Genomic DNA, 23,978 nt, shown 5'->3' with positions numbered 1-23,978 from the left:
GTAGTGGTTGTAACCCGGGCCTGACTCTGCCTGGAGGCCTGGTAAAATTCAGGTAGTAGGAGGGTCTTGAGTCATGCCACTGGATAATGTCTGTTGGCAAGTGTAACGGTCAAATGCATGGCTAAGCTCACTCCTGAAGAGTCTCTTTAAAACACATTTCCTGGACTCTTTTTGGGTGTTGATCCTGAAAAGTTTATTTTGTAATGCAGACACTGAATGTTGCCTAGCTGTTGCTTCTGAAGACATTTTGTTAGGAAGTTTAAACGCTGTAAAGGTATAATTAGGATACTTCATTTTGGCGAAACCGGTCCTTCAGTGAAACGAGAAAAACATACACTTCCCCCAAAAAAACATATCCTGTGTGCAAGGACACGATGCAAGTCTTTCGAGAGAATAGTAGTTTGGTTGTGCCCTTAAGAGCATTTGGTATGTAGGGTTTGTTGTGCTTTTTGCGGAGGTCCCACTCCTTCAGAAGGATTGTTTTAAAATAAGCGTCACTCATGGCGAGCTGCCTGTGAATGCAGAAACTGTCAGATCCTTCCAGTCTCTCAGTGGTGCTAAAGACCTCGCCCTCTGTGGAGTCTCTGTTGGAGAACATATGATTGTCAAATTTATGACCTGCTTTTTTTCTTCTTTTCTGTCCTCTTCTTCGGATCCAGTCCCCCACGTTCTGGACAAGAGGCGTAGTATGGGGTCAGGTAGCTTTTAATGACACCTCTGCTTTCCCAGCACACCTTGCCCCAGCAGCTCCTCCTCCCTCAAACCCACCCTTGAGAACCTGAACTTTTCCAGCACCAGCCTTGTGCAGTGCCTGACAGCGTCACAGAACACGGGCCTTGCATGGTCTGATTACCCTTACCCCCCGTCTGCTGGTGAAGTATGCTCATCTTGTCACTTATCTGGTATATGGTGGGATAAAAATGATGATGCTTTTAGAAATAGATCATCAAACGGGTAACAGGAGAGTGAGAGGCAGAGTAAATATTATGGAAGTGAGAGGTTAAAAAAAATAGAAATGAGTTGCAGAATGGAAGATGCCAACAATGGGGCATGAGACTGTTCGGAGGAGGCAGGGAGAAATATGTACCCAACAGATGTGAGCATAGGAACAATATTAAGGGAGAATGGCTCGGGCAGTGTAACAAGACAATTCAGTAGGGTACAGACTAGTGCAGTTGGTGCAGCCCCCAATTACATATGAGCAAAAGTAAGTAGTGTGGATGGAGTAGAACCCCACGTCTGAGTAAAAAGTAAACAGATGCCCCTGTCAATGGGATGAGTTCGCAATGGGAGAAAAGTTGAGAAAAGTGGGTGTGAAAGAGACGGGCAAAAAACTTTGCCTAGGAGGGCTGTCTGGTTGGTGTAGGAGTTTGACATAGGCCCGGGTCACCTAGTACGTTTTCTTGAGTTGTTAACAGCAAATACTCTAGTCTTTGTGGTCAGAGTGGCAAAGATGTAGGATCTTGCTAGAGTGCACATAGGCTGCTCACTCCATCACTGGTATGAACCTGATCTTCACCTACCACCTGTCACTGCATGGCCTGCTCTTAGAATCCTTCACCTCTCGCTGTTCACCATGAAGTACCAATGTTTATCTGTGTGAGCATCTTGGTGTCTGTTGTTATTGGTGCCACAGGATTGGCCCCACTGTTGCTATTGTTGCTACTGGTGCAACAGGATTGGTCCCACACAGTTGCTATTTGGGCCAAGGTATTTGCTTCACTGTCAGAGCTGCACTGGAATAGTGTGGATTCTATCTGTGCTTTATTTCACTTTTGAGACAGGAAAGTTACTTTTTATGTATTTAAAAACAACTGACAGAGAGTCACAGTGATATAGTGTGTAGCAACAGGACAGTGAAGTTCTCTTGTGTCCAAGGGTGTTGGGAAAATATGATCACTTCTGTGCTGTACGAAGGCAGTGTTTAACCTCTTGCCTCAACTCTCAGGGATCAGTCCTGAGGTTCTAAGACGAAAAAACTTGTGACACTTGTCTTGCAGTGGAGAGCAATCCCATGCACTCTGTCTTAGGGAGGGGCAAGGTGGTATTGTCCTGAAGGGCAGTCAAAAGCTCAAGGCATCCTAACTAAAGCCGGGTTGCAACCTGAGTCCAGTAACCTGCCACATCCAGGCTTCCTTAACCTGCAGGTATTTCCTTGGGAGGGCAACATTCTTCACAGTCCGGGTTTAGACCCGAATGTCTCTAAAACGTGATACAGATTCCTGAAATCTCAGCAAGCGAGACCATTTTTACAGTTAGTTTTCCCAGCTGTATAGTTGCACCCTGGAAGAGTAAATAAATATATTTGCCAGTATGTCCACCAAGTTGCTTTACCACATTTTCCCTGTCTGGGAGCAATAATTCACTATTTGAGTGCTAGCCTATTCTTTCAGTTTTAAACTGCAAATCCGAAATGGAACAATTGCTGTTTTTGAGCTTGACAGAGCCTCTGAATGCATCTGAACCCAGAATTGTGTTGCAACCTGACAGTATGATGTGTGGTTGTTTTCTGGTTAAGATGTCATAAATGGCTTCATCGTGCCTGGTTGATCTTAGACTCTGAGTTTATAGGTTAAAGGTTGCATTCCGTCTTATGGTGAATATCTGGTGGAGATATTGTGGTTTGAAGGATGTATGACTTAAGGAGGCAGTAGTCGAGTTCGTAGGATGAAGTTTCCTTAATAACAATTTGGTTTAGAGGTCCAGATTCCAGGATTGATATTGTTGCTGAGCTCCAGTTTTGTACTCCAGTGTTAAAGGTTCTGTGACTTCTGTGAGTGGCCTCTGATTCAGAGGTCCTACATCAAAAATGAAATTCTGCTTCACCTGTGACTAAAGACCTGTTTTTTTCCCCTTACAGTGGCCTCCTCATGCATGACTCGTCTTTCTCGCTCCCGCACCGCCTCTCTGTCCAGTGCCTCGGGGGAGGGGAACCGCTCTCGCTCCCGCACCATGTCGCAGAGCAGCGAGTCCGGCCAGGTTCCGCCTGCCACCATGGAAGTGTCCTGCTGAGCGAAGCAAAGCCGGCTGATGCCTCCGCCGACCTATGACCTGCCCCCAACTACGACGTGAGGCTGACTGCTTGTCGAGGGAGGAGGGGCATCCTACCCTTTTCCGCTTATCCCAGGATGCACTTGCTCGCGAGGATCGCCTCCTAGCTGAAATACAAAAAAAAAATGCAAAAAAATTAGATTTTAAAAAAAAAACACTTAAAAAAAAAAAGTTGAGATTTTCATTCTTTCTTGCTGAGTGAGGCCTGTTGGGAGGCACTGGGTGGCTATGGCAGGGCAGTTGGTGGGGATGGGGGGTGGCGGCTTAAGTCATTGCCGGTTAAGGAACTTACAAGTTGAGGTCTCAGAGGTGCGTGGTGCGATATGAATGGGCGGATATATGCTGAGTATCGACAGGCACTGGTATTGTGCAAATCTTTTCCAGAGCAGGATGTCTGTCCCCATTTTTTAGAGTAATCTGTGAAATTTAAGATTAACCTCTTCTATATGGACATTTCTTGGCTGCTCTTGGTGAGACTGGGGAGAGGACATCAAAGTTGTGTAGTTGTTGCTTTTCACACTAGGTTCTTAAGTACATATTAAGGCTTTTAGCACCCACTTATAGTGTGATCGCCATATCTGTACTCAAGTGTGGCTTTGATTATTTTTTTTCTCTGTCCTAGAGTTGGGAGGTGTTGTACACTATGGCTGATGAAAACTGAGCAGGCAGTCTTTTCTAACTGGAAACTAGGGGAGAGGATTGGAGAGTTTAGGGGGACATTTACACTGTCCTCTTTTTATGACGTGGTAATTGTCAGGCTAACATGTTACATTGTTTATTTTAGCTCCTCCATTTACCTTTGTCACCCTTCATTGGCAAGCCATAGTTAGGTTCTAATTGTGCAGCTCAATCCTCCTATAGAAGTTGGTCGTTTCTTGAACCCATAAGGGCTCCCAGCTTTCATCTGCAGATTATCTGGGTCGTGGGCAAGTCATCCCAGAGGGACATAGTACAATGTGTCTGTCCCTGGGCCTAATCTTTCTCCCTCTTTGACACACCTTTCAGGCACTAAGCTTACTGTTCGAGCTGCACCATATTGGGAGCAGGTCACCTTCCACATAAAAGATTGACTCAGATGTTGCGAACCGTGTTAATGTGGTAGTGGGTCCACATTGACTTGGACCCGATCACATCCCAATAAGTCTTTTATAGGCCTGTGTCAGATGTACAGTTCCCTGTTCTCTCTTCATCTATGACTCGCTCCAGTTTTTTTTTTTTTTCCCATCGTACCCAGCTTGTTTTCACTCTCATTTCTTGTTTCCCTAAAATGCTACTTCTTTCCCTCCTTTGTGTTTAAAATCATAAACATTGAGACCTTTTGCTCAAGGTGCATTGTTTATGGGATAGCAGTAGTTCAGCGTGTATTGGAGACATTTTTGAAAGTTGAGCCGCTTCACTTACTCATTTAAGAGCGGCCTTTAGCCCTGCTTTTCCCACTGTTGAGGTGTAACTGCACCTTGTTGGTTGCCATTTAATAAGTCATTGGGCATGTAGGAGCATTTCACCTTTGGCATACTGCTAACTAGACCTTGGCCAGTTCTGTTTTATGGGTAGGAGGGTACAGCCTGGCAATTTAGCCCCATTTATCCCTACTGGTTCATTTTCGCAATTTTTTTATTGTCTTCCAGGGTGTTTTGATCAAATTGTTGATAAAGTGTCTTGAACATTTAACTAGAGAATAGGTATAGGAGGAAGGCATAAGCAGGCGCTAATGAAACATGAACACATGGAGGCGCAATGTGAAACCACAGACGGGAATGCTGTACAAATGTAAGAGTAAAAGAAAGGGCCATTTAATATTGCATTGAGGGGAAAGTTTAGTTCATTGGCTTGCTGGCCAGAGGAATCTGAAAGACATGGAACAGCAACTTTTGAACATGTCCATCGCGGTCTGGGGTGGAACATAAATCACTGAAGTGGTCTACAATGACTGAAGTAGACCCGACCCCTACCTGGTTAGGAGACCTCGGCCACAAGCGTTGGGCTCTAAAATCTGAGGCCGACATTTTGTGTCTCTGCCGGGAAGTATTGCCAGCTTGCAGGAGGCAGTAGGCTACCTGCTTGGACTGCCGCGTATGTGACTTAGAAAGAGGTGGCATCACGGAGGGGCATTTGATGTGGTGGGCTTTTTTATTTTTCCTTTGGTGCGCTTATAATCACAAATTAATTGTAGCTAGCAGAGTGAACGTGCGCTTCAGCTTACTGAATCCAAGGTAGTGCCCTGAGGCTAACCTAAACCGATGTTTAATGGGTAACCCCTAGACAAATGTTCTGCTGTAGCTCCGGGTGGGGGGTAGAGTTTAGGGGCACATAAAAAGGCTGTCCCACCTCCCGGGGAGGTAGGAATTTCAGCTTGTACTGTGATCAATTTTTCTTCTCTTCTCTTATGAATTTTAATGTTACATTTCTAACTTCTTAGCTGTAGCTGGCACTGCCACTTCGATCAGACGGAGTGTGGTGGCGCCAGATTCAGGAAAATTAATAATAAAAAAATAAATGTTCTGTGAGATAAAAATCTGTGTTTTGTTGTTTTTAATATACATATTCATCTTGAATACATGCATTTGTTGAAGTCCTTTTGTCATAAACTAGCGGAGGAGGCTCCTCTGTATTTTGGTATATCTGCATAAGACTCAAGGTGCGCTAAATAATTGGATAGAGAGAGAGTGTGTGTGTGTGTGTGTGTGTGTCTGTCTTAAGCAGCAGGTTGCCTTTATAAGACTAATGGTGTGAAGCCATGCATACTGTGCTATACTACTGCTCAAGGTTGCAGTTATAGCAGTTGTAGAGTGCTTAGCACCGTCTGTTATTTCACTCAGTTTCTTCGTCAATCTAGGTTTGTTTCACCAAACACTTCATTATTGGGTTTTTCATCTATCTTAGAGCTGCCAGAGTTTCATTAATATGTGCTCTTAACATTTTTGACAGAGAAAAATAGTTTTTTTTGTTTTGTTTTTCACATTTAGCGGATAGTTTCTGTTCCTTTTATTTTTGTTTTCTTGTGGTACTTGCTCTTTTAAAGAGCGAACAGCAAAACATTCAACATGTATTTCGGCCCGTCGTGGTGTGCAGGCATTGGGCTTTTTCCAGGCTTTGACTCACAAATAAGGTTGCTGATGCATGGGAACAGTGCTACTGTGAAGGTAGGTCTCTGTGTGGGTAGCAATTGATGATAAAATTTGACAGTCAGACATCCTCTATCCCATATTTCACATCGAGGGATGTGCTTCAAAGGACAGAAAGGGTCAGGACAAAAGAAACTGCTAATAAACCGATCCCAGACTGCAGAGACAGCTAACGTTGCATACACTACCCCATCCTTTTCGGTCCTCCGAGGATAAGCAGTCTACAACCGTCTTGTCCTGTGTAAGACTGTTTGGCCCGAGTTGCATTCCTATGGATTTTGTTGCCGTCCATTGTTGGCGCCCTGAGCATTTTGTATTTGGCACCTCTTGCACTGATTTCATTACCTTATTTTCTGCTCTCCTGGAGGCAATATATATTTAAGTTCCCATGTAAAGCCGGAGCTCCTATATGGTGGCCTGTGGTCAATTATTTGCTATCTACTTTTATATTACGAACACAACTGACACCAAATTTGCTACTTTGTCACTCCAGAAGGGGTGGAAGAGTATGCAAAGCATATGAATCTATAGCATATGCAAGTTGTAGAGTTATTCCTATGGAATTCCCACAAGTCTTTTTTAAACTATATATATATATATATATATATATATATATGTTCGAGGGCATGTGTAGCTGCAGATACACATGCTGTGCATTATCCTGCCATCTAGTGTTTTGGTCGGAGTGTTACAAGTTGTTTTTCTTCGAAGAAGTCTTTTTGAGTCACAAGACCAAGGGACTCCTCCCTTTCGGCTCCATTGCACATGGGCGTCAACTCCATCTTAGATTGTTTTCTTTCCGCCATCGGGTTTGGACGTGTTCCTCGTCGCTCCATATTTCGAATCGGGAAAGTTAGCTTATCATCGAAAAATCGACGGTATTGTTCACGCTCGGTACCGGTTTAGTGTTAGGACACCGATAGAAGAAGCGCTCCGGCGGCCCTTCGGGGCTTCCACTCTTCAGCGAAGCCTGGTCAGCCCGACCGCGTCGAAACTCATGGACCGGACCCCTTCTGCCTTTGCCCGAATTGCCACGCCAAGTATCCTTATACAGACCAACACTTGGTCTGTAATCTGTGTCTATCACCGGAACACAGGGAGGATACTTGCGAGGCCTGTCGGGCATTTCGATCGAAAAAGACCCTACGCGATCGAAGAGCCAGAAGACTTCAAATGGCGTCGACACCGGCCGAACAGATCGACGTCGAGGAGGAGGAAAGAATCTCCATTCAAGAATCGGACTCGGACGACTCCGAATGTGAGCTACCGACGGCACAACAAAAAACGGTGAGTAAAACTGCCCCGGCCAAGACTCACTCCAAAATCATAAAGGCCAAGGGGATGCCACCGCCAACAGGCCATGGCTTAATCCGAAAACACGGTGACCAACCATCGGCACCGAAAAAGGCCACACAACAGCCGAAGACATCCAACTCCGGTCGAGATACGGGCTCCGAACCATCTCGGCACCGAGAGTTCGACACACCCAAGGTGAAAAAGGTTTCCTCGGAGCCGAAAAAGACTGTTCCGAAACCTTCGGTGCCGAAAAAGGCAACCTCGGAGCCGAAAATAGGCTCCTACACAGAAGAGCACGGACTTTCCAGCCAAATGCAAGAGCACAGATTTGAGCAGGAATTAAGTATGGGAGAACCTGACCATACTCAAAGGAGGCTGCACATCCAGAAAGAGACTGGTAAAATACAAACTCTTCCTCCTACTAAAATAAAAAGAAAGCTAGCATTTCAGGAGTCGGAAATGCAGCCAAAGGCAAAGGTGGCAAGAGACAAAACACCACCACCAAGGTTTTCGCCACAGCCTTCTCCACTGCATTCACCACAGCTGTCCCCGGTAACAACACCCCCAATGCAGTCACCAACACACACAGGGATGACACAGGATGACCCGGATGCAGGGGACTTATATGATGCACCGGTCTCTGACAACAGTCCCGATTGTTACCCGGCAAGGCCGTCACCTCCAGAGGACAGCACTGCACATATGCAGGTGTTATCAAGGGCAGCTACTTTTCACAATGTAGCAATGCATGCAGAGCCAATAGAAGATGACGACTTCTTATTTAACACCTTGGCATCCACCCACAGCTCTTAATCAAAGTTTGCCAATGCTCCCAGGCATGCTCAAGCACGCCAAACAGGTGTTCCAGGACCCAGTGAAAAGCAGAGCTATCACGCCTAGGGTGGAGAAAAAATATAAGCCTCCCCCAACGGACCCTGTGTTTATAACACAGCAACTGACACCAGATTCGGTGGTCGTGGGTGCGGCCAGAAAGAGGGCAAACTCCCAGTCATCGGGAGACGCACCACTGCCTGACAAGGAAAGTCGGAAGTTCGATGCTGCAGGCAAACGGGTGGCAGCACAGGCAGCCAATCAACGGCGGATTGACAATTCACAGGCTCTACTGGCTCGCTACGACAGGGCACACTGGGACGAGATGCAGCATATAATACAGCACTTTCCCAAGGAACACCAGAAACGTGCCCAACAGGTTGTTGAGGAAGGACAAGCAATTTCCAACAACCAAATAAGGTCTGCACTGGACTCGGCAGACACAGCAGCACGGACAGTGAACACTGTGGTAACCATTCGCAGGCATGCATGGTTACGGAGCTCAGGTTTCAAACTGGAAATCCAGCAAGCTGTGTTAAATATGCAGTTTAACCAGGAACAATTGTTTGGGCCGGAGGTGGACACGGCAATCGAGAAACTAAAGAAGGACACAGACACGGCCAAGGCCATGGGCGCTCTACTCCCCACAAAGCAGAGGCACTTTTAAAAGACCACAGTTTAGAGGGGGGTTTCGTACCCAAACCCCAGAGCCTTCCACCTCACAAGCCAGACCCACCTATCAGGGGCAGTACCAGAGAGGAGGGTTTTGAGGATCATACAGGGGTGGTCAATTCCCAAAAGCAAGGGGGAAATTCCAAAGCCCTAAAACAACTCAAGCCAAACAGTGACTTCATTGTCACAAACCCCCAACACTTAACACCAGTGGGGGGGAGACTTACTGCATACTACAAAAACTGGACAAACATAACTACGGACGCATGGGTCCTAGCCATTATCCAACATGGTTATTGCATAGAATTCCTAAATTACCCACCATATGTGCCCCCAAGAGCACATAATATGTCCAAACAACACTTAGACCAGTTACAGCTAGAAGTCCAAGCATTGTTACAAAAACAAGCAATAGAACTAGTACCCAACCATCAAAAAGGAACAGGTGTCTACTCCCTGTATTTCCTAATTCCAAAGAAAGACAAAACGTTGAGACCCATATTAGACCTCAGAACGCTGAATCTCTACATCAAATCAGATCACTTCCACATGCTAACACTTCGAGACGTGATTCCCTTGCTCAAAAAACAGGACTACATGTCAACGTTAGATCTCAAGGATGCATATTTCCACATACCCATACATCCTTCTCACAGGAAATACTTAAGGTTTGTAATACAGGGCGTGCATTACCAATTCAAGGTGTTACCATTCGGGATAACAACAGCCCCAAGGGTATTCACAAAATGCCTTGCAGTAGTAGCCGCTCAAATAAGGAGACAGCACATGCACGTATTCCCATACTTAGACGATTGGTTAATAAAAACCAGCACTCAGCAACAGTGTCTTCTTCACACACACGACGTTATAGAAACTCTACACAAACTAGGGTTTTCTATAAACTACCAAAAATCACATCTACAACCATCCCAAATACAACAATACGTGGGAGCAATACTCAACATGCAAAAGGCGATTGCCACCCCAAGTCCGCAAAGGGTACAAGCGTTCCAGAATATAATTATAAACATGCAGCCAAGCCAACACTACCAGGTGAAGTTTGTAATGAAACTTCTAGGCATGATGTCTTCATGCATAGCCATTGTCCCAAACGCAAGACTACACATGCAGCCCTTACAACAGTGCCTAGCAAGACAGTGGACACAAGCACAGGGACAACTCCAAGACCTAGTGTTGATAGACCGCCAGACACACTTCTCGCTTCAATGGTGGAACCCTATAAATTTAAACCAAGGGTGGCCATTCCAAGACCCAGTGCCTCAATACGTGATCACAACAGATGCTTCCATGATGGGGTGGGGAGCACACCTCAACCAGCACAGTATACAGGGACAATGGGACATTCAACAAAAACAACTGCACATAAATCATCTAGAACTGTTGGCAGTGTTTCTAGCATTGAAAGCATTTCAACCACTAATAGCCCACAAACACATTCTTGTCAAAACAGACAACATGACAACAATGTATTACCTCAACAAACCAGGAGGGACACACTCGTCACAACTGTGTCTCTTAGCACAAAAAATTTGGCATTGGGCGATTCACTATCACATTCGCCTAATAGCACAATACATCCCAGGCATTCAAAACCAGTTAGCCGACAATCTCAGTCGAGATCACCAACAAACACACGAATGGGAAATTCATCCCCAGATCCTATAAGATTAGTTTTGACGCTGGGGAACACCAAAAATAGACCTATTCGCAACAAAAGAAAATGCAAAATGCCAAAACTTCGCGTCCAGGTACCCACACCCTCAGTCCAAGGGCAATGCGTTATAGATCAGTTGGTCAGGGATATTTGCATACGCTTTTCCCCCTCTCCCACTCATTCCTTATCTGGTAAACAAACTGAGTCAAAACAAACTCAAACTAATTCTCATAGCACCAACCTGGGCTCTCCAACCATGGTACACAACACTGCTGGACCTATCAGTAGTACCTGACGTCAAATTACCAAACAGGCCAGATCTGTTAACACAAACAACAGATAAGACACCCGAATCCAGCATCGCTCAATCTAGCAATCTGGCTCCTGAAGTCTTATAATTTGGACACTTAGACCTTACACAAGAATGTATGGAGGTCATTAAACAAGCTAGGAAACCTACTACAAGACATTGTTATGCAAACAAATGGAAAAGGTTTGTTTACCACTGCCACAATAATCGAATTCAACCACTACATGCTTCCGCAAAGGACATTGTAAGTTACTTATTACACTTACAAAAGTCTAAACTAGCATTCTCTTCTATTAAAATACATCTCACAGCAATATCTGCCTATCTGCAGATTACACATTCAACATCGCTTTTTAGAATCCCAGTCATCAAAGCATTTATGGAGGGATTAAAAAGAATCATACCCCCGAAAACACCATCAGTACCTTCGTGGAACCTTAATATTGTATTAACACGACCCATGGGACCACCATTTGAACCCATGCATTCTTGTGAAATGCAATACTTAACTTGGAAGGTAGCCTTCCTAATAGCTATCACATCTCTTAGAAGAGTAAGTGAGATACAAGTATTCACTATACGAGAACCCTTTATACAAATACATAAACATAAAGTTGTTCTCCGCACAAATCCCAAATTCTTACCAAAAGTTATATCACCATTCCACCTAAACCAAATAGTGGAACTCCCAGTCTTCTCTCCACAACCAGACTCAGTAGCCGAAAGAGCCTTACATACATTAGCCATTAAAAGAGCACTAATGTATTACATTGACAGAACAAAACAGTTTCGCAAAACAAAGCAATTGTTTGTAGCCTTCCAAAAACCTCATGCAGGAAATCCTATATCCAAACAAGGCATTGCCAGATGGATAGTGAAATGTATCCAAACTTGCTATATTAAAGCAAAAAGAGATCTACCTTTTACACCCAGAGCACATTCCACTAGGAAAAAAGGCGCCACAATGGCTTTTCTAGGAAATATACCTATGACAGAAATTTGTAAGGCAGCCACATGGTCTACGCCTCATACATTCACAAAACATTACTGTGTAGATGTGCTAACAACACAACAAGCCACACTAGGACAGGCTGTATTACGAACATTATTTCAAACAACTTCAACTCCTACAGGCTAAGCCACCGCTTTTGGGGAGATTACTGCTTACTAGTCTATGCACAGCATGTGTATCTGCAGCTACACATGCCATGGAACGGAAAATGTCACTTACCCAGTGTACATCTATTCGTGGCATGAGACGCTGCAGATTCACATGCGCCCTCCCTCCTCCCCGGGAGCCTGTAGCCGTTTAAGTTACATTTAAATGTGTACATATGTATATACATCTCTATTCCATTGCATGGACAGCTCTTTCTTTACACTCTATCACTCCTACCTTACCCTCTGCGGGAAAACAATCTAAGATGGAGTCGATGCGCATGGGCAATGGGGCCGAAAAGGAGGAGTCACTCGGTCCTGTGACTCGAAAAGACTTCATCGAAGAAAAACAACTTGTAACACTCCAAGCCCAACACTAGATGGCACGACCTGTGCACAGCATGTGAATCTGCAGCGGAACATGCCACGAACAGATGTACACTGGGTAAGTGACATTTTCCACATATATATATATATATATATATATATATATATATATATAAAGTTCAATGGTATGTGTAGCTGCAGATATACATGTTATGCATATCTCTTCCGACATCTAGTGTTGGGTTGGGAGTGTTACAAGTTGTTTTTCTTCGAAGAAGTCTTTTTGGAGTCACAGGATCGAGTGACTCCTCCTCTCGGTTACATTGCGCATGGGGATCGACTCCATTGTTAGATTGTTTTCTTCCGCTGTCTGGTTCGGACGTGATTTCCTCTCGCTCCGAGATTTCCAATCGAAAACCTTTAGAAAACTAATTTAATCGTCGGTATTGTTTTGATAGTGTTCCATCTAGCCTCAAACCGATATTACTGTCGGAATATAGATTTTGCCCTTTTGGGTGCGTGCGCCCGACTATGGCCTTTTTGGGCCTACCGCGTGGAAGTCTGATGGATCGGACTCCATTTTGATTCTGCCCTCAGAGGATTGTGAGGCCTGTCGATCGTTTTGATCCAAGAAGACCTTGAGAGATCGAAGAGCCCATGGTTATAGATGGTGACGAAGAGTACAGAGCATCTCGACGTCATGGAAGAACAGGCACAGACCGCAGTCTCCATACGAGATACCGACTCAGGCATATCTTCTTCCTATTCTTGTTCTATCACTGCTGGCCAGCACATGAGTACGTCTGCCCCTACGCCCACATACAAAAACATACTGAAGGCCTTAGGTACACCACTGCTGGAAGACCATAGTTCGGCCCAGAAAAAGACTGTTGTCGACCGACCTTCGGGTTCGACGCCGAGAAAGGCCGCTCCTCCGTCCACTTCGGAGTCGAGTAAGTCAGTTAAAAGTTCTGCCTTGGACTCCAGTAAGTGTCCTCACTCTTTGGAGGCGAAGCTTCAACGCCCTGCTTCTGAGCCGAAACAGCCGACTTCATTTTCGGGACCAAAAATGATCCAAACATTGGAACCGAAGAAAGCCTCTTATACAGAGGAACCCCGACTTTCAAGCCGACTCAAGCAAGCCTTGAAGCCAATGCAAGAATTTTACAGACCTTCTGATCCTTCTGATGAGGACACAGATTCAGCCTATACTGGAGGTTATGGATGAAGGACAATCCATATACACAAGGAAACTGGCAAAATTATTACAGCACCTCCTTTAAAAACTGAAAAAAGCAGGCTTTTCAAGAGGAATTAGACTCTGTTCAACCACCAGCAAAAATCCAAAAACAAAAAGAGAAGCTAGTACCTGTCCCTACTTCTCTTCCTAATTCTCCAAAGCTTTTGTTCACCTCCACACAATAGCCCGCCACCATTGCCTTCTCAAACACACTCCAAATACTCTCATGGAGATACAGTGGATCCCTGGAATCTATTTGACCCGGATTCTATTCCTGATAATGATCCTGACTTGTACCCCTCAAAGACTTCTCCACCAAAGGACACAACTGCATACACACAGGTTGTTTCCAGGGCAGCTGCTTATCATGGGGTGCTTATGTATACTGAGCCCCTAGAGGAAGATTTCTTGTTCAACACTCGGTCTTCCTCTCACTCTAGATACCAGTGCCTTCCCATGTTGCCTGGAATCATCAAACATGCAGACCAAAATTTTAGTGAGCCGGTCAAAGCTAGAGTAATTACTCCACAAATTGACAAAAAAATACAAACCTGCTCCTACAGACCCAGACTACATCACGCACCAAGTTCCTCCAGATTCAGTGGTGGTGAGTGCAGCTAGGAAAAGGGCTAACAGCCAATCTTCAGTGGATGCTCCTCCACCTGATATAGAGAACAGAAAGTTTGAGGCCGCTGGCAAAAGAGTGGCCACACAAGGTGCCAACCAATGGTGAATTGCGAATTCACAAGCCCTTCTTGCCCGATATGATAGAGCCCACTGGGATGAGATGCAAGAACTCATACGGCACCTCCCAAAAGAGCATCAAAAGAGAGAACAACAGGTAGTAAAAGAGGGCCAGGCCATAAGTAACAACCAGATAAGGTCTGCCCTAGATGCTGCCGATACAGCAGCAAGAAGTGTAAATACTGCCATTACAATAAGAAGGCATGCATGGTTACGTTCTTCTGGTTTTAAACCAGAAATCCAAAACGCGGTACTTAGCATGCTTTTTGATGAGAAACACTTATTTGGGCCTAAAGTCGACACCACCATAGAGAAGCTGAGGAAAGACTCAGATACTGCCAAAGCTATGGGAGCATTATAAACCACAGCATATAGAGGTTCCTTTCGCAGGCCACAATTTAGGGGGGGGATTCAAACCACAATCCTCTGAAGCTTCTACCTCCCAAACAAAGCAGGGACAGCAGCAGCAACAATATCAGAGAGGTAGGTTTAGAGGATCCTATAGAGGACAATATTTTAGAAGCGGAGGCAAGTTCCAAGCCTCAAAACAAGCCACTACATGCCACGAACAGATGTACACTGGGTAAGTGACATTTTACACATATATATATATATATATATATATATATATTTGATGGCATGTGTAGCTGATACACGTGCTATGCATATCTCTTCTGACATCTAGTGTTGGGCTCGGAGTGTTACAAGTTGTTTTTCTTCGAGGAAGTCTTTTCGGAGTCACAGGATCGAGTGACTCCTCTCGGTTCCAGTGCGCATGGACATCGACTCCATAGTTAGATTGTTTTCTTTCCACTGTCGGGTTCAGACGCGTTTACTCTCGCTCTGAGATTTCGAATCCGAAAACCTTAGAAAACCTAGTTTTTCGTCGGTATTGTTTCAATCGCGTTTCCCATCCAGCATCAAACCGGTAGTACAGTTGGAATCTAAATTTCGCCCTTCTGGGCCGTTGCACCCGACTCTGGCTTACCACGTGGAAAGCCTGATGGATCGGACTCCATTCCGATTCTGCTCTCGGTGCCACGCAAAGTACCCATATACAGACCAACACCTGGTTTGTAATTTGTGCCTTTCTCCAGACCATCGAGTGGAAGACTGCGAAGCTTGTCGATCGTTTCGATCAAAGAAGACCTTAAGAGACCGCAGGGCCGAAGACTTGATTTGGCGTCCAAGAGTACCGAACATCTCAACGTCATGGAGGAAGAGCAGATGCAGACAGCAGTCTCCATCCAAGACACCGACTCTGAACAAGAATCGGAAGATGATAGACCCATCACAGCTGGCCAGCATGTGAGTACGTTTTCCCCTGCACCCTTATATAAAAAACAACCAAAGGCCTTGGGTACACCACTGCCAGAAGGCCATGGTTCGGCCCGAAAAAAGACTGTCGGCGACAGACCTTCGGGATCGGTGCCAAAAAAGGCCACTCCTCCGTCCACTTCGGAGTCAAGCAAATCAGTTAAAACTTTCACCTCGGACTCCAGCAAACGCCCTCACTCTTCGGAGTCGAAGATTCAACACACTGCTTCGGTGCCGAAACAACCAACTTCTTTTTTGGGACTAAAAAAGACCCAAACTTCGGACCCGAAAAAATCCTCATACACAGAGGAACACGGACTTTCGAGAAAATTAAAGAAAATCTCCAAGCCCATGAAAGAATCTCATAAAGCTTCATATTGAGCAAATATTGGAGGTTATGGATGAAAGACTATTGCGAATCCATATACATAAGGAGACTGGCCGAATCCTCACTGTACCTCCTTTAAAGAACAAAAGAAAGCTGGCCTTTCAAGAGGAGTTGAATTCTGCTAAACCATCAGCAAAAGTGCAGAAACAAAAGGAGAAACCAGCATCTCTCCCTACTTCTCCTCACTCTCCACAACTTTCTTTTTTACCTCACAGTAGTCCACCACCACTGCCTTCTCCGACACACTCACTATACTCGCATGGGCACATGGGATCTCTTTGTCCCTGATCCCATTCCAGAAAATGATCCTGACCTCTACCCCTCAAAACCTTCCCCACCAGAAGACACTACTGCCTACACTCGGGTAGTCTCTAGGGCAGCGATTTATCATGGGGTGCTTATGCATTCTGAACCCCTAGAAGAAGATTTTCTATTTAACACTCTGTCTTCCACTCACTCCAGATACCAGTGTCTCCCAGTGTTACCTGGAATGGTTAAACATGCTGAAATTATTTTTAGTGAACCTGTCAAAGCTAGAGTCATTACCCCTAGGATTGATAACAAAATATTAGCCTGCCCCTACGGACCCAGACTATATAACACACCAGGTTCCTCCGGACTCCGTGGTAGTCGGCGTGGCCAGAAAGAGCTAACAGCCAGTCATCAGGAGACGCACCTCCTCCTGATATGGAAAGTAGAAAATGTTATGCTGCTGGCTAAAGATTAGCCACACAAGTTGCTAACCAATGGAGAATTGCCAATTCTCAGGCACTGCTGGCTAGATATGATAGAGCCCATTGGGATGATATGCAAGAAATTATACAGCCCCTCCCAAAAGAGTATCAGAAAAGGGCGCAACAAGTGGTAAAAGAGGGACAAGGCTATAAGCAATAACCAGAGAAGGTCTGCCTTCGATGCTGCAGATACAGCTGCAAGAAGCGTCAACACTGCCATTACAATTAGAAGGCATGCATGGCTGCGCTCCTCTGGTTTTAAACCAGAAATATATCAGGCAGTACTTAATATGTCTTTTGATAAGAAACATCTATTTGGCCCTGAAGTAGACTCCACTATAGAGAAACTGAGAAAAGACTCAGACACTGCTAAGGCTATGGGGGCACTATATACCACACCATATAGAGGCTCCTTTCATAGAGCACAGTTTAGAGGAGGATTTAAGCCACAAACCTCCCAGACAAAGCAGGGACAACAAACTCAATATCAAAGAGGGGGTTTTAGAGGGTCCTACAGAGGACAAGGCAAGTTCCAAGCCTCAAAACAAACCACTGCACCATCTAAGCAGTGACTTCCTTCTCACCCCTCACTCTACACATCTCCTGTGGGGGGAAGACTACAGCAGTTCCACTCTCATTGGCAAAATATTACCACAGACAATTGGGTATTATCAATTATCTGTAATGGCTATTGCCTATAATTAATCTCCACCCCCCCAAACATCCCACCACGTCACCACACATTGTCCCCAGAACACAACGTTCTGCTGCAAGAAGAGGTACAATTTCTACTATTAAAACAAGCAATAGAATTGGTTCCACATTCTCAACAGGGAACAGGAGTATATTCACTATAATTCACTCATTCCCAAAAAAGATGGCACCCTCAGACACATATTGGACCTCAGGCCTCTCAATTTATACTTCCTGTTAGATCATTTTCACATGGTAACTCTGCAGGATGTCATTCCACTACTACAATTACATGACTGCTTTAGACCTCAAAGATGCATATTTCCACATACCCATCCATCCAGCTCACAGAAAATACCTCAGGTTTGTCATAGCAGGAAAACATTACCAGTTCAAAGTTTTGCCATTCGGCATAACAACAGTGCCAAGAGTGTTCACAAAATGTCTAGCAGTAGTAGCAGCCTACTTAAGAAGACAACACATTCACGTCTTTCCATATCTAGACAATTGGCTAATACAATCAAACAATTTAAACAGCATACTCAATATATGATAGAAACCCTACATTCACTATGGTTCACTGCAAATTACCAAAAATCACACCTTCAACCAGCACAAATACAACCTTACCTAGGTACTATTCTAGATACTCAAAAAAGCCCTAGCATACCCAAATACACAGAGGATACAAGCTTTCCAAAATCTCATAGCACAAATACAGCCAAATCAACAATATACTGTAAGATCCATAATGAAAATTCTAGGGATGATGGCATCTTGCATAGCTATAGTTCCACATGCAAGACTAAACATGAGACCCTTACAACAGTGCCTCTCACAACAAGGGTCTCAAGCATGCGGTCAACTTCAAGATCTAGTGTTTATGGACCCGCAAACACATATGTCCCTTCAATGGTGGAATCTCAGCAATCTAATGAAAAGGCGGTCATTTCAAGACCCTGTGCCTCAGACCATAGTCACAACAGACGCATCCATGATAGGTTGAGGAGCTCATCTCAACAATCATACCATTCAAGGGGAATGGGATGCCAAGCAGAAACAGTTTCACAAAAACCACCTAGAATTATTAGCTGTATTTCTTGCCCTAAAAGCGTTTCAACCGCTTCTCAATCAGAAGACTGTTCTAATAAAAACAGACAACATGACAACCATGTATTACCTCAACAAACAGGGCGGGATTAGTCTCAACTGTCCCTACTAGCCCAAACAATATGGAAATGGGCAATTCACAATCACATTCATTTGTTAGCACAATACATTCCAGGGATAGACAATCAGCTGGCAGATCTCCTAAGCAGGAATCACCAACAAACTCAGGAATGGGAGTTACATCCCCAAGTACTTCAAATGTGGGGGCCACCAGAAATAGACCTATTCACAAGAAGCCAAACCGCAAAGTGCGAAATCTTTGCATCAAGACACCCACATCCCCTATCCAAGGGCAATGCTCTGTGGATCAATTGGTCAGGGATATTTGCTTACGCTTTCCCCCTCTCCCACTCCTTCCCTTTCTGGTCAGCAAACTACGTCAAACTTCACTCACCAATGTACTCATAGCCCCAATGTGGGCACGTCCGCATTGGTACACAACACACCTAGATCTGTCTGTAGTACCTCATTCCAAACTCCCAAACAGACCAGGCTGGTTAACACAGAACAATGGTCAAATAAGGCACCCAAACCCCAATGCTCTCAATCTAGCGATTTGGCTCCTGAAGTTTTAGAGTTTGGTTACCTAAAGCTTCTATCAGAATGTATGGAAGTAATTAAACAAGCACGTAAACCTACTTCTAGACAATGTTACGCAAACAAGTGGAAAAGATGTGTCTATTACGGTCAATATAAAAACACTGAACCACTTACAGCATCTCTTCAAGATATTCTATGCTATCTACTTCATTTGCAGAAATCAAATTCAGCTTTCTCATCCAGCAAAATCCACCTTATTGCAATATCTGCTCATTTGCAAACTTTTCAACACACTTCTCTGTAAAGAGTTCCTGTTATTAAAGCCTTCATGAAAGGGTTAAAATGCATTATTACACCCAGACCACCACCTGTTACTTCATGGAGTTTAAATATCGTATTTACCAGACTTATGGGCCCACCTTTTGAACCCATGCACTCTTGTCAAATTCAATTTTTAACATGGAAAGTTGCCTTCCTAGTATCTATTACTTCCTTACGAAGGGTTAGTGAAATATAAGCGTTCACTCTTGAAGAACCTTTCTTCCAAGTACACAAACATAAACTAGTACTTAGGACAAATCCAGAACTTCTACCAAAATAAGTATCTCCTTTTCACATCAAAGCAAACAGTGGAATTGCCAGTCTTCTTTCCACAGCCAGACTCTGTGGCAGAAAGAGCTCTTAATACCTTAGATCTCAAAAGAGCTCTTATGTACTACACTGACAGAACTAAAGATTTTAGAAAGACAAAACAACTTTTCTTAGCCTTTCAACATCCACATAAAGATGATTCTATATCTAAACAAGGCTTAGCAAGATGGATTGTTAGATGCATCCAAACATGCTACATCAAAGCAAAGAGAAAACCTTTAATCACTCCTAGAGCACATTCTACTACAGTAGAAAGAAAGGTGAATCAATGGCATTTTTAGGTAACATACCAATGACTGACATATGTAAAGCTGCCACATGGTCAACTCCTCATACTTTTACAAAACACTATTGTGTTGATGTTTTTTTCTCAGCAACAGGCTATTGTATGCCAAACTGTATAAAGAACACCATTTCAAACATGTTCAACTCCTACAGGCTAGCCACCGCTATTTTTTGGGAGGACTAATTTCTTTGTAGTCTATGCATAGCATGGGTATCTGCAGCTACACATGCCATCGAACGGAAAATGTCACTTACCCAGTGTACATCTGTTCGTGGCATGTAGTGCTGCAGATTCACTTGCACCCTCCCTCCTCCCCGGAAGCCTATAGTCATTCAAGTTTATTATTTGTACATATGCATATACATTTAAATTTGCATGGGCAGCTCTTTATGTTCTTATACTCTATCACTCCTTCCTTCACCCTCTGCCGGAAAACAGTTTAACTATGGAGTCGATGCCCATGCGCACTGTAACCGAGAGGAGGAGTCACTCGATCCCGTGACTCCAAAAAGACTTCTTTGAAGAAAAACAACTTGTAACACTCTGAGCCCTACACTAGATGTCGGAAGAAATATGCATAACATGTGAATCTGCAGCACTACATGCCACGAACAGATGTACACTGGGTAAGTGACATTTTCCATATATATATATATATATATATATATATATATATATATATATATATATATAAATATAAACAAAAATCCCATTAGGGCATAGTAACAAATTGTTGCCCTCCAAAAGCGCTTTAGCACACTAATATATTTATTTCATGGATCTAAGTGGCAGCCACCATCTTAAAAAAAGGAAAACAAAATGGCATCTGTATCATCCTTTAGGCCTGTGCATGCATGGTGGCATATGCCACATCTAGAAAAATGTCGCAGGCGCATCATCACATCTTTTGTTTTTATTTTGAACTTTTTTAAAATTTATTTTTTAAATGCTAAACAGCATTCACAAATACATTAGGCTTTTTGATGATCTTGTTCAGAATCGCAACAAAGCATTGGAAAAGCCAGAAGATACTAAAGGTGTGACGGATACGGATATGTCTGCAGAGTGATGAGGATGCAGGGTGGTCTATATTTGTGAAGTAGTATTTTACACTAGCAGCTTAGACGTATGCAGTCTCACAATGATTTCGTATTGAATTATTTTTGTATAGTTTACATCTGCCATTGATACTGCCTCTTAGTGGTTTAGTTTGCCACTGTTTTCATAGAGTGGGTTTTTGATAGGCCAAAGGCTGGTTTACACATTGTTTAGTTTTCTGTGTGGCCCTGGAAAGCATGCCAGTTTGGTTTCAGAGCACAGGTGATGCGTTTGTCCATTCTCTGATTCCTTGAGTGAGTGTAACATAGCCCTTATTTCAGTTATGTTTAGTTTGCGGTGTGGAGATGGACACTGCCACCTATGTGGTGTTTGGTAATGTGGTTGCAAGAGAATGTCATGATTGCATGACAATGAGGTGATGCATCAAATCCAAGACCCTAATGCTGTAGTGTCACTGTGGTTGCTTGACTTAGAGGACGACTCTAGCCCAGCTCACGCTTCATCCCAACTAAGGACCAGCCCTACCATACCTGCCCTTTTACTATCAAAGACAAATCACAAGCTCATCAGTTCCCTCATTAAAGAGAGAGCATTGTACAGGAACTACATTAGCAAAGATCTTCTGTCAGGCTTGTATATTGACCTGCTTTGCTTAAGTGAAACTTGGCTAACTGATAACACTGGACTAAACCTATCTGAAGACATACCTGCCAGCTAAACAATCATCATGAGGAACTGCACCAGGAAGGAGACTGCAGCAATGCACTGGAAGACTGAACCTACGCAATCCATTATTGTGAGGATTTGGGTGTACTATATGATGTGACTAGGGCATATATGATGCGGCTAGGGCATTATCGTGCAGTACACTCACAAATACTGCCTATGACCAGTCAGGGTCATTTACGCAACCTAACGCTCACCCCTTGGTATCTGTGGCTGCGAGCAGTAAGGCTTGGCAAAGGAATTTAGTGTAAAGTGTTTAACAGCACCAAACAACAAACTAAGAAAGTCACACAAAAGAAATTGACACCAATTTATAAAAATAGATTATATTTGTATACATTTTAGAGACCTTAATGAATGAAATCCACCTGAGGTTTCCAGAGATACAGATTTTAGAAGATAATATCATTATTAAATGCAACCGCAAACGAGCATTGGTCAACAAAAACTTTTCAGCCTTTTGAAAAGTTTGAAACAGTTAGTTTCAATACTCCGACCCGGGTTAGGTAAGCAGTTCTGACTGGACAGGGGTCTAGAAGACCAAAGTGGACACCTTAAACAGTTACCGTCCATCAGAGCCTTTTTAAGGCAAGTTGCAAACTTTACAGGATGACCGCCACAGATATCAATAGAGTGGTCCTGATGCTGAAGATACAGGCAAAAAATCCTCAAAGGATGCTCCGGTTGTGGTGCGGTCAATGGGGTGACTTTGTGGTTGCTTCTTGGTCCACGGGTGGAGTGGGGTGACTGCCACAGAGATCGGAATCCCTCTAAGTCCTCTACGTTGCAGTAGCAAGCCAGTCGGCTAGTGGTCTCCTTTCACAGTGGTGGAGGCTACTGTCCCTTGGGTCCAACGAATCCAGACTTGGATAGCACTCCTTTGTCAGGCAGACTTGGTGTAACTGCTGACTATTTCCGATTGTCCTTTTGGGTGGCTGGCGTCTGGTGGCGGCAAAACTTCTGCAGTGTCTACCAACTTGTCAGGTTGGGCTTCTTCAGCTCTTGTATCCCTGGAGCTGGTTCCAGGAGTCACTGCTTTGAACTGGGGCCTGAAGTCAACTTTTCCCCAAGCCAGGAGCCGCAGGCACAGTCCAATATTCACTAGCAAGTGCAATCCTTCTGATGATGCAGCCTCTCTTTGTGTGATTCTAAAGGCAGCTTGGCAGTCCTGCATAGATCCTCTCACCAAATCCAACGTGATCTTAGGGCCAGGGTGCCAGGGGTGCCTTATTTATCCCAGGAAAGGTCCATGAGAGGACCACGTGGGCATGGCTACTGGGTCCCCTCTTTCCTAGTGATAAAGTTCCTGTGAACTGTGGATTCTGGATATGCCAGAGTGAAACGTTCTTGCCCCTTTTATGTTGCCACAACCCTGTTTCATCGTAAGGAGCTTGTTAGCCAACTCTAGCATTGTGATTACCAGAGGGCTACACGCCTATGGAAAATAACAGTTTGGGGCAAATTTTCCCTTTCTGGCCTGTCTCCAATTTGCCTGCAGGGACAAAGGGGGTTGTTATCACTACTTCTCTCACAAAGGTAACTTCCCCTTTGAAGCTCGCCTTTTGGGCCAACATCCTTAGTGGCCATCCTGGGAGTGAAGGTAACACCTCACTCTGCGACAATTGCCTCTGTTCCTGGACCGGGAAGTAATTTGCATGTCTCCCAGGCAGGCAAAAAGCAGTATGTTTGTCAGGGCTTTTGGGAGGCTCCTGGGTTAGCTGGAGTAGAGTGTCAACTTTCTAAAAGTTACTAAACTTTAATTGTAGTATTAAATTCGACTTGGGCACCAGGTCGTGTTTAATGCCACAATTAATTTGATACCTTACATGACCCAGTTAAGTAGTCTCATTCAGAAGTTAGCCTGGTTTGGGTGCCAACCAGTAATCCTTTGTTAGCTGATGGGGCTACTAACTCATCCACAGCAAAACGGCAATTTGGAAGTGTTTCTGCTAAGGCGTATGAAAAATATGTTTGTGATGTGTGGC

At 44.2% G+C, this 23,978-nt stretch overlaps 1 protein-coding gene across 5 annotated transcripts in view; it reads left to right on the top strand.

Annotated features, from left to right (window-relative positions):
- NDRG2 (NDRG family member 2) overlaps nucleotides 1-5,566 on the top strand; it is a 193,241-nt gene extending 187,675 nt beyond the window's left edge. For 3 of the 5 annotated variants that reach the window (XM_069239057.1, XM_069239058.1, XM_069239061.1), the window contains exons 16-17: nucleotides 660-693; nucleotides 2,861-5,566. In XM_069239057.1, coding sequence (XP_069095158.1) covers nucleotides 660-693; nucleotides 2,861-3,050 — 224 coding nt within the window. In that variant the 3' untranslated portion in view covers nucleotides 3,051-5,566. The remainder of the gene's footprint in view (nucleotides 1-659; nucleotides 694-2,860) is intronic. The other 2 variants (XM_069239059.1, XM_069239060.1) reach the window with 1 other exon arrangement.
- The last annotated feature ends 18,412 nt before the right edge of the window (nucleotides 5,567-23,978 follow it).

The sequence above is a fragment of the Pleurodeles waltl genome, chromosome 6 (assembly GCF_031143425.1).
Source record: "Pleurodeles waltl isolate 20211129_DDA chromosome 6, aPleWal1.hap1.20221129, whole genome shotgun sequence".
NCBI classification, from domain to species: domain Eukaryota; kingdom Metazoa; phylum Chordata; class Amphibia; order Caudata; family Salamandridae; genus Pleurodeles; species Pleurodeles waltl.
The sequence above is the reverse complement of the archived record's forward strand: the minus strand, read 5'-3'. Positions and strand labels throughout refer to the sequence as shown.